We start from the raw sequence: 18,469 nt of genomic DNA on the forward strand, positions 1-18,469 counted from the left end.
ATTTGTTTGTAGTCTTCAGCCAGTTCTTCCAGGTCAGGGGATTCAAAAACCACACCTCCAGGAAGAGCTGGCTCTGATTGGTTCTCGAGCGCCATAGCTCAGCCAATCACTGCAGTGCTTGATGAACCAATCACAGCCATCGCATTGATGAATTCTGTTGAAGAATTGGCCATTATTCCCTACAGAGCAAAAATCACCCGCATCGCGCTCACCTGTAAAGGTGTCACCTGAGTGCGACACGGTTTTCTATTTCTCCATATTTGAACAACATGCATTTACACGTGTGTGGGGAAAAAAATCACATGTGCAGCAAAGCGATACGTTCTTCTTGCAGCAAATATCCCAGGTTTGCCAGTGCGATATCGGGCCGCGTAAATACGCCTCAACTAATGGAATCGCTTGCGATTTTTTCCTCTGATGCATATTGCAAAATTCCTCACACATGCTTTGGAATCAGAGGTAAGCAATTGTGAGATCATTTTCTCGCACCAATATCACACTTGCCTGTGTTAATTCAGCTTGTATTTAGGTCTCCCGCAGCGCCTACCTGCAGCAGCCACTAGGGGGCGCTCACTGCATATTTTTATGGATTATCGTTTATTACAATCGTTTTTTCTGTCCATTTTCTATTGTGACATATTGGACTACCATTTAATGTACGGGCGGCCGCTAGAGCTCACCTCAGGGGTGTAATAGCAAGGACTAGCTCAGGACAGCCCTGGGTTGTCTCTTATAACTGCCAGACTCTAGTAGCCCTCACAACAGTCCCAGATCCAGAGGGACAGTCCAAGATTTCAAGTACTGTCCCTAAGATGACCAGATGTCCCGATTTAAGTGGGACAGTCTTCCTTTGGGACTGTGTCCCGCTGTCCCCAGGGTCACTAAGCGGGACAGCCTTTTGTCCCAATTTTTAGACGCTGGTACCATGAAGGTGATTACCAACCGGGGTACTGCGGCTCCCTGGTTGGTAATTAATCTGCAGTGCTGCTGCGGGATACACACACTGACGGCAGTATGTGCACCCGGGATGATCCGCCCCTGGCCTCTCCTTGTTGGTTCCGCAGGAGGAGAGGAGAAGGCCGGGCACGCACACATCCATCCTCAGCAGCGGTGCTCTGAAAACAAGAAGGGTAAGTAGTGTATATCGGTTTCAGGGGGGGCACTGTGCGGGTCACTATTACTACTGGGGCCGATATAGGGGACCCTATTAATTCAGAGGATTCTATGCATGTGGCGGCGTACCTCGCGTGGCAGCGTACCTGCACATGGCAGTGTACCTGAAGCTGACTTAGGGTATGTTTACACGTGGCAGAAATGCTGCGGAATGTCCACAGCGGAAAATTACGTGGCAAATTCCGCATCCAAAAAAAACATTCCCAATCTGTACCATGACTGGCGATGCCCTGTGTACCCGCAGCTGATTTCATACTATTCGGCACTCCCCTCACCTCCTCCGAAGGCTTCTCGCTGTCAGCGTTCCCCAGCAACCTGATCAGGTGCGGGCACTACAGGCCACTGGGAACTGTAAGTCGGGGAGCGCTGACAGCGGGAAGTCTTCGGAGGGGCGAGGGGGAGCGTCGAATAATATGAGATCAGCTGCGGATACGAGGATTTCAAGAGCACTAAAGGGCATCAATGCTGTGAGAGGGCACAATTATTAAGTGCCACACAGAGAGCGCCATAAAAGTGTGGGGGGCACTAATGGGCTTTATCAATGCAGGGGAGGACACGACAGACTGGGCAGGATTGGGCGGGGGTGGAGACGGGTAGTGGTATACCTTCAGGCCACGCAGAGGTAGTAGTTGCACCCAGGCCCTGGGGGCTGAGAGGGCCTAATGGTCCCATTGCTATGTCAGTAGATAGCTGTACAGATAACGCAGGCATATGGCGGTCCAAAGAGTTATGCGTCTGGAGGCGGGGCTTAACTTGCAGCGCAAGAGTTTTTCCTTTATCCATGCTTTGAATAGGATCTGCCAGGATTAGTCAGTCGCCCCCTGTAGGTGATCAGGCCACCACAAAGAGCAGCGATGGCGTAGGGAGGGATGTGTGCACATCTGTCATACTTCACATTTCCCAAATCTTGGGGTATTTTAGACAACCAATTACAATCCAGCTTTTATTTTTCCAGCAAAAGAACGGCTCTCATTGGTTGTTCGGAGCAACTGCGCCATTTTCTCAATTTTTGGATTGGAAATCTGACATCAGCTGATTCATTGTCCAGAATATTCCGATGATGGCGGCCGTCCTCGCAGCGCAGTCAGCAACCCTTCAGTTTTCAGAGCCCTCTGTTCTCACCCTCTGAGGCCGGCAGCAATCACCACTCTCTGCGTTGTCAGCTCAAGAGGTGCGAACATTAATACCTTCCCTCTTCGTGCCATATAATTCACTTATCGCCTGCGGCAGATGAGCTAACATGACCCAGGAAGTAGGGTGGAATTGTAGCAAAAAAAAATAAAAAAATTCAGGTTTTAAATATTTTTTTTAACCCAGTTTCTGCAGATCTGTTGTTACCGACGGATATTGTGGCTAAGTGATAAACATACCAGAGCGATATATAGATTCCAGACCACAATGACACCTGCTCCCTCACTACAGATTTCAATAAGGTTACATTCACACTAGTGTTAATCTAAACTCCCTTCTGCTCAATGGAGTCCTACAGATGAGCGATGCTGCAAGGTTTAAGAAAAGAAAAAATAAATAACTCGCTACATGTCCTATTTTTTTTCATGTTCTCAATACTGGGAGCAATCACTGCTGCTTCACGAGAGATCAAGACTGGAAGAACCCCGCTCTTCTCCAGGCACAGTAGCAGACGGACAGACTGAGCAGTGCTGATGAGACTTAGGTGTCATTCTACAATAGGAGAGTTCGTCTGTATAGAGGTCGCCTCCGACTCAGTCTCTCTACTCAGGTTCTTATGTACCCTACGTGAGAAGCTCCGCCCCTCATAATGATCATGGTTTTTCAATGACTGCAGACAGTTGGAGACAGTAAGATAAAACCACATGAGGCCGGGAGGATGTATATAATCTGCTGCAGGAACCACAACGCCCAACCTTGGAAGCTTTAATTAAATTCATACTTGCCTAATTTAGAGAAATGTGTAGGACCCAGAACACTCCACCCCTTGGTGATGGGCTATTGTGTGACTGGGATTATCCAGGCAGCGGCTGCCGGATACATTGGGGGTCGGCCGGAATCATTGCTCCAACCTCTGTGTAGAGGCCGACACTCGTAATTGTGAGCGCAGCTGTCTGGACAACCCCTTTAAGGGCCAAGCAATTTTCACAATCACATTCCAAGAGCCCTAACCCACAGACCCAGCCGGGGGTGAGCTGTACTCCCAGTGGCACCACAGATAACGGGTTATATAACTTATTACATGTTTGGGAAGTCGGAGAGGGAAATACTCTAACCTACAATTATTTGGGGGTTTTGTTTTACAATGTTCACCTTTCGGTAAAAGTAACCCGATAACGTTATTATCTGATTGGCGCGATACTAAGATTATAGAGCATTATTATTGTTGGTGTTTTTTTTTTTTAAACTACTTTCACACAATAAACACCTATTTAACAATAACTGACTGCATCACCTCATGCTGAAGGCCCTTTTACACGAGGCGATCATCATTCTGGTTGCTGCGGCTCCTGCCGGCTTTTGGTCGGTAATCATCCCATGTAAAAGCATGCAGAAACTGATTGCCTGGACCGGAATCATCCAATGGTTCAGATTTAAGAAGCATTAACTCCCAAATGACCATCGTTCATCTGCTTACAATGAATGGAGCGGGTCGGGGGGGTAGGGGGGGGGCGAGAACTCCCCTGCAGCCGTCCGACCAGCGATCCTCGCTCCCACGTCACAGCACTGCGGCGAGTATACACGGGGACGAGTGTCTGCCATGGTTTGCCCCTTACTGACCCGTGTAAAAGGGCCCAAATACCCAGAACATCGCTATATTCCGGCTGCGGCGCTCGTGTTTGGTTATTTGCAGGGACAGTTGTAGTTTCATCAGTACTGGCGGCGGGGTGATGGGATTTTTTTTTTTTTGCCCTCTTGAAAATTGCAAAAAAGGAATAATAGCAATTCTGGCCTTAGATTTTACAATTGGTTACGGTGTTCACCGTGCGCAATAATAAGACCGCGTCTGTTCAGTGTCATTAGGAAGGTGCTAATAGTTATTATGGGTTACTTCAAGAAAAAAAATATTGGGATTTTGTGTATTTAAAAGTTTTTGTAGAGAAAAATATATTTCTTTAATTAAACTTGAGACTATTTTTTAGTCCACCAAGACGACTTGAAGATGTGATCATTCGATCGGCAGTAGAACGCACCACAACAGTAATGCAGTGTACTATCCTGAGCCAAGGACTTCAGCCTACAAAGACTGAGCTGGAGCCGACATTAGAGGCGGAGTTACCCGCAGACATGGAGGCTTTTGTAAGGTTTCCAGCTGCCATGGGAACCCATTGGTGCCTTGTAGAGATGAGCAAGTATACTCGCTAAAGGCAATTGCTCGAGCAAGCATTGCCCTTAGCAAGTACCTGCCCGCTCGAGACGAAAGGTTCGGGTGCCAGGGGGGGCAGGGAGCTGCGGGGGAGAGGGGGGGATCTCCCCCTCTCTCCCCCTGCTGACAGCCACTACTCACCGCTCCCCCGCGCCGGCACCCAAACCTTTCATCTCGAGCAGGCAAGTACTCGATAAAGGCAATACTCACTCATTTCTAGTGCCTTGCGATTACATTGTGGGGTACTGATGGGTGACAGAAGGATCCTCCACCCCACCTTCTAGTTACATGCTACAGCTGCTATTGGTTGTGGCATGTAAGGGGTTAAACTAGCAGGATCTAAAGTTTCTCCTCTCCTAGCAGTTAGAGCAGGAGCCTGGCTGTCAGTCAAGCCCCCGCCTTAACAAGATGTAGGTGCAGGTTAAAAGCCCACCAGAGATGACAGTAAAGAGGCCGTATTGTGGTTACTAAGGTGTTAAAAGGAAAACTCAATAAAACTCCCAACTGAAGGGTTATTAATAAAAGTCAAGCATTGTGCAAAATAAGACATGTGGGGGGGAGGAGAACTCCCAGTCACCACCCTCAGGTAAGGAGGATGGACTTCATTCATTACTGCTTCTACATAGCTGAACCAGAGCAGATGATCCCAAGCCTTGATGATGTTCCTCTGTGGTCCAAGCCATTTACCCATCACCATGACTAGAGGGCAGTCTGCACACACCTCTTCAGGACAAAGCTGTTTACAAAAATCAGCAGCCTAAATGGCACCACTAGAGGGCGATGTGCAACGACAAAAAGATAATTGTGAACTACAACATTCTGCAGAGAATCTCATCTATTTAATCAGTGTGCTGTGGCTTGATAATATCGAAGGCACCTCCTCCCCTCCCCTAGCAGGAAAGCCCAGCACCAAATTAAGCACCAATCCAAAAACAGGGAGAAAAGATAGAAAAAAAAAATCTTCAACTTTCTCTCAATCTAAGCAAGTGCATGAGCCGGTCACGTCAGCACTAGCTGCTCGCGCACAAGGCAAATCATCATGAATCACTCGCATCTCATTAACTTCTCGCTCAGCACTTCACATTCTATGATCAATTGATCCCCATACAAGCTTTCCATGCCCATCTCTGTAATATGTGACCCTAAGGCTCCAAACAAACAGAAGTGGGCAATTTGTTCCTGATCCAACTATTTTTAAGAGTAAATGAGTAGCAGCAGTAGTTACCAAAAAGTGTCAATTTCACAAAAGTTAAACTTTGTTACCAATTTGTCACAATTGCCTGCAGTATAAAGCATGGTGGTTTTTAAGTGTGTTTCTTTGGTTTGTGCTGTTATTAAATGTCACTTATGTAATATTATTACATCCATTTGAATGTACACAACTGCTTTAGAAAAAAAAACACCCTGGAACTTCAGTGAAAACCACCATTCTTTACACTGCTGTATGCCTTCAAAGAACTAGAAATAATGAGACTTCTTGCATTAACAACCCTGATAAAGGAAAGTGTAGTTTTCTCTTTGGACTGCTGCCCCTTAGGCTGGGTTCACACAGGGCGGATTTGCCGCTGAAATTCTGTGTGGAATTTCGGCGCGGCAAATACGCATGCGACCGCTAATCCCGGGATTAGCCAGCCATGTGGACGAGATTTCTCAGAAATCTCGACCACACGGGACGGCAAATCCGCTGCGGCTAAGCCGGCAGAAGACGCCACTGCGGCGTGAATTTGCCGACCGCAGCATGTCCATTTTTTTCCCCCGCTGCGGCCGCGCTCTCCTCTATGGGAGCGCTGGCTGCAGCAGAAGAGCGAGCGGCCGGGCCGCTTCAAAGCCGCCGCGGATTTTGCAACAGCGGTTCTCCCGGCGGAAATCTCGGTTTTTCGCTGCGGCCAAACCGCGAGATTTCCGCCGAGAATCCGTGTGAGAACCAAGCCTTAAGGTGCCAATATACTTTCACTGCCTGCCGTTCAGCTATCGCTCCTCAACAGTCACTGAACCAGCAGATGGTGAGATGGGAGGAGAAAGCAGCATAGTAGCTGAAGCTTTAGAGGTGACTAGAGGATAAGACCTGATGTAACTCAAAGCCAATTCAAGAGCAAGATAAAACCTCTGCAGAAGGTGTAAAACTAAAAACCTGCACACAATTTCGACGTGCATGTTCCTTTAAGAGGAGCCACCGTATAACCTGTACATGACATGCACATCTTGCTATCCCCACAGGAAGAGATCGGCACGGACAGGAGTAGATTCCCATGAAAAAAAAACAAACAGACTTTTATTAATACCAAGAGAAATAACAGTAAGTGTCCCACATGACAGACAGAAGACATTGTACTGCGCTAATGTGCGGCCCGCGGCGGCTGGATACTGCTGACCTCACAGCAGCGCCCATAACAGGGGTGTAAACTTCTCCATAAAGCCGTTTACTCAAAGACCAAGACAAATGGAAAGAAGGTGAAACAAGGTTTCTAATACAAATTTTCTTCTATGCTCTGAATGCAGCCTGCAGTGTAAAGAATGGAGGTTTTCACTTTGGTTGCCATAGCTACGCCCATCCACATGTTTACACATGTAATATATAAAGTATATTTACTAGTATATACACACACACACACCATGATGAAAACCTCCATTCTTTACACTGCACCAAAATTAAAAAAAAAAAAAGTTTTCTAATTCCTAACCTCCATTCTTTACACTGCAGGCTGCACTCTGATAAAGCTGTAAAACAAACCCATTTTAGATCCTTATCTTATAATGAAACGGCTTCACTTACGGAATATTTTAGAAAGTTTTAAGACATGTTTACACGCAGGCAATACGGACGAGTGTCCCGGCCCGAGCGCAAGTCGACTGACCCAAACTCAGAGCATCGTAGACTTCTATGGTTACCTAAGCTCGGGTCAGTGGATGCACGGTCAGGCTGGGACAGTCCTCCGTATTACAAGCGCATAGCTGCTCGTGCGAGACTGACCTCCTATAGCTGCAATGCAGGATGGGAAAATACCGCCCACCCAAGGCAGCAAAATCTAGGCAACTTCCTCCCTCCATACAGTAGAAAGTCCCGATAAGACCGCAGTTCATGCGTTTCACCGCCAGGCCCGCACTGTCCGGACGCTTCTGGAACGCGACTCTTTATTGATTCCGCTCGGCGACATTACAAAGTGCATTATTTATACTTTATTTAAAAAAAAACTAAAAAAAAAAGTTAATAAAACGATAATTATTCAAAGCAGCAAGTCACACCTCAGAAGCGGGAACATGCTGCAATATAAAAGAGTGGCGAGTATGACCACACCCCGGTACGCCCCCAACACCCGCGCACAGAGCGTGCGACCCCTTTGTGGGACGGACCACTAGCTCATTAGTGTGCAGTCACCTCACCGAGGCACGGGGGCTGGCGCCGCCTCCTGCCCCGGGGAGAGTCACAGAATTAAATACGCTGGTCAGCCCAGAAAACGGAAGCACCCGCTGTGTGCGGGCCGCGTACACAAGCCGTATCCCACCAACGCGAGTCTTCGTGGCCGGCGTTAATGCCGGGTAAAATATATGGTGTCCCAAAAATACCGCCATTCACCGGAAGGGACGATGTGAAGAAGAACAGGCAGATTGTTTTCTTGATACCATTAGGTTTCATTTAAATAATGAAGACACCGTATAGATTTATATATATCATTAATGATCCTGTGGAGCCGGCGATGGGCAGGTGAGAAGGGTGAGCCCGGAGCCACGCTGCGGTTAATGAAGAGTTAATGTGGGGAGGAGAGGGAAGAGGAAGGAGCGGGATGAGGAGAAGTAGTGAAGGTTCTGATGAAGGAGACATGGAGGAACCGTGAGATTAACAGGAGCAGCCGCCCTCGCTGACCGGAGCTTCTTGAGGCTTTTCCAGTTTGATGTCTATCACTGGAGAGGAAAGGGTTAAAGAAAAAGACGAGTAATACCGGCCTGCGGTGCTTCGTGCGGGCCTTTCACATACGGAACTATACAACATGCGTCCCTAAACGGCTTCTGTCTGCTCTCATATACACTGCTGTCAGCGGCAGATAGGATTATAATCTACAGCGAGAAGACAAACATCACAGACAGCGAAGGATCAACGACCTCCAGATAGCGGCGCCGCACACAACCCGCAGCTCACCCCAATTACTGCCAAATAACGAGCTGCTCTCATCTACAAGACCGCTATCATCAGAGCGGAGAGATCAGTGCCGTCCCCATATCAACCGTCCGCACATGTGACCACCAATATATAAAAGGTCCTTATCTTATGAGCAGTATTATAGTAGTTATATTCTTGTACATAGGGGGCACTATTATAGTAGTTATATTCTTGTACACAGGGGGCAGTATTATAGTAGTTATATTCTTGTACATAGGGGGCACTATTATAGTAGTTATATTCTTGTACACAGGGGGCAGTATTATAGTAGTTATATTCTTGTACATAGGGGACAGTATTATAGTAGTTATAGTCTTGTACATGGGGAGCAGTATTATAGTAGTTCTATTCTTGTACATAGGGGGCAGTATTATAGTAGTTATATTCTTGTACATAGGGGGCAGTATTATAGTAGTTCTATTCTTGTACATAGGAGCAGTATTATAGTAGTTATATTCTTGTATATAGGGGGCAGTATTATAGTAGTTATATTCTTGTACATGGGGGGCAGTATTATAGTAGTTCTATTCTTGTACATAGGGGACAGTATTATAGTAGTTATATTCTTGTACATAGGGGGCAGTATAACTCCATTCAGGCTAATATAAATACCAGGCACATCTCAAAATAGGAATGGAGTGTAATGTGTATGGGGCCGGTTCCTTATCTCCAGCTTCATATCATAAAACTAGGGGTGGCGATTGTAAAATCTAACCTGCTAAAGAGGAAGCAGAACGGAGATGCAGTTTGAGCTCCACTCGTTATTTTAGTATTTCCCTACTGAGCCTAGTATCACGGAGCCCATTAAGCACAGTAACTACTTCGTGCACAATGATCTGTGGTCTCTGCAGGTACATAAAAGGATACTGTCTTCTCTAGTCTTGTCTTGTGAGCTTTCCATACCGGGTAGAGCGGCTGCTACACGTCTGAAGAGCTGGAAGAGACCAGAACAATCACAGGTGAGAACTGCAGAGTTGCTTGTATACTGGATAGAGAAGGGTCGGGTAACGTGAACATAGAACCAGTCAAATCATAAGCATCCCAAAATGAAGTGACACATAAACCGCGGACACACACTCAGTAAGGCCACATCTGTATAGGTAATTGGTGGTCATTATCTCCCGGTACCAACAATAAGACATCAGTTGGACGCATCGCCTCACCTGTTTTACATTGTATCCGGCTTTTGCACTGGTCTCTATAAACATTACATTCAGCTCCTTGGCTTTCCTCTCTCCTTCCTCGATGGACACTTGCCTGACGGGCGAGAACAAGACATTACTGATTACTAGAGACCACCTGCAACCAGACGATCCAGCAGAAGCTGAACTCTACAGCCGATCATTACTGGCGACATCTTCAGAAATGGCCGATGACATCACGGAATCTGAGCATCTTTATAGAACCAGCATACAATTATTGATCACTGAGCCGATTACCTTTTATCAGCAAGGTCCGTTTTATTCCCCACTAGCATGATGATGACGTCACTCCCCCTCTCCGTCCTGACATCATCAATCCATTTTGTTGTTTGTTGGAAAGAGTTCACATCTGATGGGAAATAGCAGGGTTAAATATTAAACGCACAGAATCCGGAGAGATCATGTGACTGTCAGGCGAATCGGCTGTGCCACGGAGTGCTAAGATCAACTGAGGAATCCCAAAAATGCTAAGTAAGATGATCCAGAGTTGCATCCTGTATTATACCCCAGAGCTGCACTCACTATTCTGCTGGTGGAGTCACTGTGTACATACATTACTTATCCTGTACTGCTCCTGAGTTCCATCCTGTATTATACTCCAGAGCTGCACTCACTATTCTGCTGGTGGAGTCACTGTGTACATACATTACTTATCCTGTACTGGTCCGGAGTTACATCCTGTATTATACTCCAGAGCTGCACTCACTATTCTGCTGGTGGAGTCACTGTGTACATACATTAATTATCCTGTACTGATCCTGAGTTACATCCTGTATTATACTCCAGAGCTGCACTCACTATTCTGCTGGTGGGGTCACTGTGTAGATACATTACTTATCCTGTACTGATCCTGAGTTACATCCAGTATTATACTCCAGAGCTGCACTCACTATTCTGCTGGTGGGGTCACTGTGTAGATACATTACTTATCCTGTACTGATCCTGAGTTACGTGCTGTATTATACTCCAGAGCTGCACTCACTATTCTGCTGGTAGAGTCACTGTGTACACACATTGCTTATCCTGTACTAATCCTGAGTTCCATCCTGTATTATACCCCAGAGCTGCACACGCTATTCTGCTGGTGGAGTCACTGTGTACATACATTACTTATCCTGTACTGACCCAGAGTTCCATCCTGTATTATACTCCAGAGCTGCACTCACTATTCTGCTGGTGGAGTCATTGTGTACATACATTACTTATCCTATACTGCTCCTGAGTTACATCCTGTATTATACTGCAGAGCTGCACTCACTATTCTGCTGGTGGAGTCATTGTATACATACATTACTTATCCTATACTGCTCCTGAGTTACATCCTGTATTATACCCCAGAGCTGCACTCACTATTCTGCTGGTGGAGTCACTGTGTACATACATTACTTATCCTGTACTGACCCCGAGTTAGGTCCTGTATTATACCCCAGAGCTGCACTCACTATTCTGCTGGTGGAGTCATTGTGTACATACATTACTTATCCTGTACTGATCCTGAGTTCCATCATGTATTATACTCCAGAGCTGCACTCACTATTCTGCTGGTGGAGTCACTGTGTACATACATTACTTATCCTGTACTGCTCCTGAGTTACATCCTGTATTATACTCCAGAGCTGCACTCACTATTCTGCTGGTGGAGTCATTGTGTACATACATTACTTATCCTGTACTGATCCCGAGTTCCATCATGTATCATCCTCTTTATATAGTATAATACAGGATGGAATAGGGAGTGCAGCTCTGGAGTCCATTCTAAGAATGGAAGTCACCAGGGGAAGATCTATGCAGACACTGAACAAGCAGGAATGCTGGGGGATTGTTTTTTGTTCAGGAAGCCTTTTCACGAACTTCCACCATCTTCTGCTGTCTCCACAACCTACCGCAGCGCGGCTACAACTAGAGGCCTGGATTACATGGATATTTTTCCTACACCGACCTGAGGGAGGCGTCTCCCGCGAGCGTATTTTAATTGCAAAATCCGCGATTGCCATCTGCACGGAAGGGCCGCGGTAAAACGCAAGCACTGAAAGGCCTGTATTTTCGATCACACTCACGGGTACAAATTGCGTATTCCGCGAGTAGAAGAAAAATCGCAGCATGGTCTATTTTAACGCGGATTCCACATGGACGGCCCGCATTGAAGTGAATGGATGCCAGTGTTCCATCACCCATATGACATTAACATTGCATAGGAGCGGTGTAAATGCTCGCAACTTCAAGGAAAAAAGATGGAATGCCAGATGGAGGGGAGAGAGCGATCATTATTCTTCACGGACGATACATTGAGCATAGTGTACATCCGTGTGGGAAAACGCTCACATCCGCCAACTGTCGCAAACACTTTCCATGAATGATTACAGGCCTTCTGACCCGTTCGTGTGAGCCCGGCCCGGCCCTCATGTTGTGGCCCTTTAAATCTAACCATCTGTATGCGCTGCTGATCCCGATCGGGGATCAATGAGCAACGGCAGGACCCGCCACACCTACCGAACGGGACGCTCTACCCGTCTTCCCCAAGGAGTATAATGGCGTCACAGGTTATAGACACATGAGATACAGGACGACACATCGGTTACGGTACACTGAAGGGCGACGCGCTGTGAGCAGAACATGCACAACAGTGGAACGTGCAAGACACAAAAACAAGACATCGCGGCACAGAAAGCAAGCACACGACATGCACGCACCGCACCGCGCGCTCCGCTTATAACGGACCATGGAGGCGGAAGACTAAGGGGGTACTCCAGTAGATGGAGGGGTGGGGCCACAAGTTGAGGGGCGGAGACTACTGCCACATTGGAGATTTGCGGGCAATTAGCCTGCCTGAGAAGACCAGTGTGGTGTTAGGCTCCATCCCGTTCTAGGACTCATCCCTAGCCCCAATCCCATTCTAGGACCCTTTTTTCTCTTTAGAGGCTGAATGGATGGCAGCCAATTTTTTTTTTCCATTCTTTGGAAAACCCATTTTAAGAGTACCAGACGTGGACCATCATCACCATGACACGCCCCTTTAAGGATGTGTCTCACCAGGCAAGGATGACTTTAAATTAGGACACCATGTTCCAACGAAGGTACTAGTTGGCTCGAACCCAGTAAATGACCCAATCAGTGGGGCAGGAGACCTGAGCGCCACTGCATGGACGGCAGCAGTTTTTTTTTTCAATTCCTGGAAACCCCTTTAAAGTGCACCAGACATTACCTACCGTCACTATCAGACGCCCCTTTTAGGGAATCTGTCACCAGATAAGGTTGACTTTAAATAACATCTTTACAATGTCCTATCCTGCGCAGGATGAAGAACTATAGGAGGGCAACTGAGTCCAGTAAATGAGCCAGTAAGTAGAAGAGAATATGTGAGTCCCGCCCTTCAGACTCCTGGGGAGCCATGAGCCCCGCCCTTCAGACTATCGGGGAGCCGCGAGTCCCGCCCTTCAGACACCCATCTGTCTGAGACTGAGCTGTAATACCAGGAGGGGGAATGTGGGTTATCGGAAAACGTCTGCAGAATTGGTGCAAATCCTGATCTCCCTTCTTTGAGGATCTGGTTTTTGGAAGGTGCTTGTTCTGCTCGCAGAGACACAGCTGGTGTAAACATATTACAGGCAATGCTCCCTGGGAAAAGTATGCAAATCAGTTCTCCTTAATGAGGAGGAAAACTGTCTCTCTAGTGTCACCTATAGGCAAGTTTGGAACTGTTTTTTAGAAGTTCGGCACTACGAATCCTAGTGGATCTGGGGGGACTCTAATGGTCTCCCAGGGGTTGGCATTTGACACTGCCAGGCACTAAGAGAGGGCAGAGTCCAACAACCACCCAAAACCCAAGAAGGGACAATTCGACCCCCCTCACAGAGCTTTATGGTGAAGACTGGGTATCCATTACTAGAATCTTCAATCACAGAGGTTGTGGGTTCTGGGTGAAGATCCCAGGATCAGGGATGGTCCGTTATAAACAGATTTGCGCTGCAGCAATGGCCACCAGACGACATAATAGGAAAGGCGAAGACGTTCTCGTCCACACTCACTTGTGATATCATAAACAACAACAGCCACAGTGGAGTCGCGGATGTAGCTAGGGATCAAACTCCTGAAGCGCTCCTGACCTGCTGTGTCCCAGAGCTGCAGCCGGACCTAACAAGTGTGGAGGGGGCGAGCCGCCGGCGCAGCAAAGAGAGGGGAGGGGGGAGAGAAAAAACAAACACCGTCAAACAGGCTGCCAGTTGGTATACCTACTTGTTATATCGTAAACTACTACGGCGGCTGCGGAGTCGCGGATGTAACTGGGGATCAGGCTGCGGAATCGTTCCTGTCCCGCCGTATCCCAGAGCTGCAATCTGATCTGTGGGATGGAAGACAGTCAGCAAGAAGGGCAATCATCAACAAAGAGGCTGGGAGAGGGACGCCATGTACTTAAAGTAAAAAAGTCAGGTTTTAACCCCTTAGTGACGAAGCCTGTTTGCGCCTTAGTGACGGAGCCAAATTTTGGAAATCTGACATGCGTCGTTCAACGTAGCATAACTCCGTAAAGGTTTTGCATATCCAAGTGATTCTGACATTGTTTTTTCGCCACTTGTTGTACTTCATTTTGGTTGTAAAAAGACCAATATAATTTGTGTATATTTATTAAAAGTACCAATATTGGGAAAATTTTGAAAAAAATTGTCATTTTTTTTCACATTTTCAATCGTAATATCTCAAATATGTCCAAACATACTGTACAAATTTTTGATAAGATATATATTTCCATCTGTTTACTTTGTTCTGAATGCAGATTAGAAAAACTTGTGTTTTTTTTTTAACCGTTTAGATGACATACAAATTTAACATTATTTTTCAGCATTTTGAGGAACACTTTGCTTTCCTGCCCCACGCCAAGATTGCAAAGGCTCATGAGTGTCAGAATAATAGATACCCCCCCAAATGACCCCATTTTAAAAACTACACCCCTTAATGTATTCACTGAGGGGGTCAGGAGGATTTTGACCCCACAGTTTTTTTGCAGCAATTAATTCAATTTAGAGAAAAGATAACATTTTATATGTTTGCAAATATGTCATTTTAAAGACATATTTTTTTCTATAGTGAACATGAAAATGAGGATATAAACCCCAAAATGGATTCCCTTGTTTCTCCCGTGTTCAGAAATATACCCATTGTGGCCCTAATCTTCTGTCTGGATGCACAACGGGGCCCAAAATGAAAGGAGTAGTCGGTGGTTTTCAGAACAGAAATTTAGCATGAAGGTGATTTTGGCCCCATTTCCCACTTGTAGAGCTGTTAAGCGGCCAAAACGACAGAGAACCCCAACAAATGACCACATTTTGAAAACTAGACCCTTTAACAAATTCATCTAGGGGTGTACTGCATATTTTTACCCTACAGTTTTTGAGAAAATCTAAGCAAAGCAGAAGGAAAAAATTACAATTTTTATTTTCTTGGCAGTTGTATCAATTTAAAAACTGTTTTTTTTGTACAGCACACATAGGAATGAAGACTTTCACCCCAAAATGGATACCCGTGTTCAGAGCCATACCCCTTGTGGCCCTAATCTACTTACAGGACACATGGCTAGGCCCATAATGGAAGGAGCACCCGTTGGATTTCAGGGTACAACTGAATAAATTCCAGGCCCCTTTGCTCACTTGTACGGAATTAAAAAAAAATTGACCTCAGCGGCAGCGATGGGGTGTAATACGTGGCCCTCTGTGAGGCTTCATAAGCTTGGTGAGGTGCGGCGGTCTTACACAAAAGGCGCTCAACAAGCTGTTCCTGGAACTGCATGAAGGCGAGCGTTCCTGGGGCTTCTTGTAAATTACGTATTACAGGTAGCGGTCTGAATAACGCCGGGCTCACACGGCCGTAGGTGGAATCCGCTTGCGGAGGCCTACAGACGATCCCAGCTGTGAGCCCGGCTGTGACCCTGCGTACGGCCGCGTAATGTACTGCACATAACTGCCTACTCACACAGGCGGTCTTGCGCAGTACGCGTTTTTTTTGTTTGTATTTCCCCCGCCGTCGCTTAGCGATGACACGGGTACCCGCAGCCCGTACACAATGTAGTTGCGTATGGGCTGCGGGTATATCCGCGACCATGGAGCACAATGGGCTCTATGCTGCTGATAGCCGCGGTAAAATAGAACCTGCTGCGTTCTCTTTTCTGCGAGTGGATTACACAATTCCAACCCACTAATGTGAGCGGAATTGTGTAATCCAATGCGCTTCATCTGCGTATTACCGCGGATCAGACGCATGCGGAATCCGTAATTCCTATCCAGTCATGCGAGACCGACCTAAGGTAGATCGCTACCTTTTTATCACGTGACCTGTGACCGCTCAACGAGGCCACCCGTCACTGCTTCATGCTCTCGGCGACCGTGCAGGATCTGGGAGCAAGGAGATTTTAAGTTTGCTGGGCTCCCCGACTCCTGCGCATGTGTCTGGTGTTTTTCTGGTGGTCACATGTGCAGAATCCGGGTAAGTTCACGGAGGAAGATCGCGCCGAGGTGCAAATATGGAGGCCTCCGGTAAAAAGTTTCATCTCCTCTCACCGAGCGCATCGGTGAGGGGAGATGAACGTTCACCTTTTTTTTTTTAACTTTTACGTGATCGACATTATCCATTGGATAACGGCGAACACGTGATCAGGAACCGCTCACCGCGGCTCTCCGTGAAATCTCCAGGCTCTCGGCTAAGTTTTGTAGCCTGGAGCAGGGAGATTTTTAAATCACCCTGGCAACCCACGGCTTTTGCGCATGCGCCTGCCATTTTGGCGACGGGCGTGTGTGCAGAAGCTGGGGTAAGGTACGCGGATAAATCCGTGGGCCTTAGGTACGTTATTTCATCCTCCCTCACGGATATGATCCGTGGGGGGGGGGGGGGGGGGGGGGAGGGAGATGAAACGTACGCTTTAACTTTTACTTTTTAAAACTTTTTTCTTCCCCTACGTTTTATACTTTTTTTTTTTACATTAAATGATCATGAACTGCTGGCAGCCCGGGATGGCAGCTCCATGCTGTGGGCTACCTGCGGGCACCAACAGCATAGAGCTGTCATGTCCTCACTTAAAAGGGCATTAATCCCAAGAGGACACATATTTCTACGTCCTCTAGGATTAAAGCCCACTTAGTGAGGACGTAGAATCCCGCTGTGACCGTCACTAAGGGGTCCAATGACTGCGCATACAAGCGTTACTGCAGATCACTGTACACTGAGCGGCCCCTTTATCAGCCCCATCTAGTAGCGTTGGCCTCCTTTAGGCCTTTTATTTATAAAACCCGTGTGCCGCCCGCACGGGAGATCCGTGTGTCTTGCTGCCCATAGGGATGCATTAACATCCGTAGGGCAGCTTAACGCATGCGGATGGGATTTCTTCCTGGCATACGGGTCACAGGCACGGGAATAAATTGCACTATGCTCCATTTTCCTGTGGGTCTCCCATACGGACGGCTCCCATTCAAGCCTATGGAAGCCGTCCTTATCCGCTGCACAGCCGCATCTGTTTTTGTGCTGTGCCAGGGATATGCGGGAGAGCAGGATAAAAAGCTGTGCACGGCCTATGCACGCGGCACGCGCACATCCGCCGGCCGAAAGAATAAGATCCGGCCTGCACAGAGGAGAGCCCTGCAGTGTCCGGAAAGGCAAGAATAATGTGTTTTCCCTCTCTACGGCCACGCACGGATACCACTGCGGGATTCAGCAGTGGACATGAGGTTGAGTCTCCAGAACTGCAGCCGTTCATCGTGGTGTAGATTCCACTCAGTGATGAAATAATTCTGCAGGAATCTCGGCCCCTGCGGACAGGAAGCTTCTTGTAGATTAGATGGAGGCGCTGACATGTTCTGACCGGCTGACAGGAAGGGGTCAGCGATTCATGCTGCTTGTGCCAAATTCTGACCTCCCGTCAGCAACAGAAATGTGCATCCATCCAACCAGATGTTTTCCTGCTGCTCAGTGATACAAGTTTTGCGCTCTTTTACCCGCTGGAGTCATCCGTTTCCCCTAAGACACAATGGCGCTGGAACTGGTCGTCTGCTGTTATAGCCCATCTGTGCAGAGGAACAGCGAGTTGTGCGTTCGGATACGTTAGTTGGAGCTCCAGCGTTGTATTCAGCTGACTGTGCAGCCTGTTGGTCAGAACGATTCCTGACATCCTCCTCCGACCCCTTTCAGTGATGAGTTGTTTCCGTCCACAGGATCCTCTTTCACTGATGTTTTCCTCGATCGCGCCATTCTCTGTATACTCCCCACAGCGTTACACGAGAAATCCCCCGCGGTTGGCAGTGAGGCCCTGGCTAGTCCAGCACAGATGACCGGCCTCGTTGGAAGTCGCTCCGATCGCTGGATATACCCATCTAATATGGATTTATACTGAAATTAATCCACGGAAAACTTGTCACGTGATTTTATGCTCCTGATTCAGGGAAGCGACAATCATGAGAGGGCCAGGGCTCTAATAAAGGAACTGCTCAATGTATATACACTCCAACATGGGGCTATACGAAGAGAAGTAAAGGGGTCATTGGAGCTCTAATAAGCCCATTAAAAATACAATCTCCGTTAGAGGCGGTATGTGCCACCATCACAGATTCCTTTAAATTAGGG

The 18,469-nt window shown here is 47.3% G+C and overlaps 1 protein-coding gene across 2 annotated transcripts in view; it reads right to left on the reverse strand.

The window, feature by feature from the left end:
* Positions 1–6,750: 6,750 nt before the first annotated feature.
* Positions 6,751–18,469, reverse strand: part of RAB6A (RAB6A, member RAS oncogene family) — a 32,761-nt gene continuing 21,042 nt past the window's right edge. The window contains exons 4-8 of one of the 2 annotated variants that reach the window (XM_066588334.1): positions 13,894–13,999; positions 10,106–10,217; positions 9,830–9,923; positions 9,534–9,600; positions 6,751–8,410 (exon numbers count right to left, since the gene is read on the reverse strand). In XM_066588334.1, the coding sequence (XP_066444431.1) occupies positions 8,346–8,410; positions 9,534–9,600; positions 9,830–9,923; positions 10,106–10,217; positions 13,894–13,999 (444 nt within the window). In that variant the 3' untranslated portion in view covers positions 6,751–8,345. Of the gene's footprint in view, positions 8,411–9,533; positions 9,601–9,829; positions 9,924–10,105; positions 10,218–13,893; positions 14,000–14,101; positions 14,208–18,469 lie in introns of both variants that reach the window. The other variant, XM_066588333.1, reaches the window with a different exon arrangement.

Source organism: Eleutherodactylus coqui, chromosome 1 (genome assembly GCF_035609145.1).
Source record: "Eleutherodactylus coqui strain aEleCoq1 chromosome 1, aEleCoq1.hap1, whole genome shotgun sequence".
NCBI classification, from domain to species: domain Eukaryota; kingdom Metazoa; phylum Chordata; class Amphibia; order Anura; family Eleutherodactylidae; genus Eleutherodactylus; species Eleutherodactylus coqui.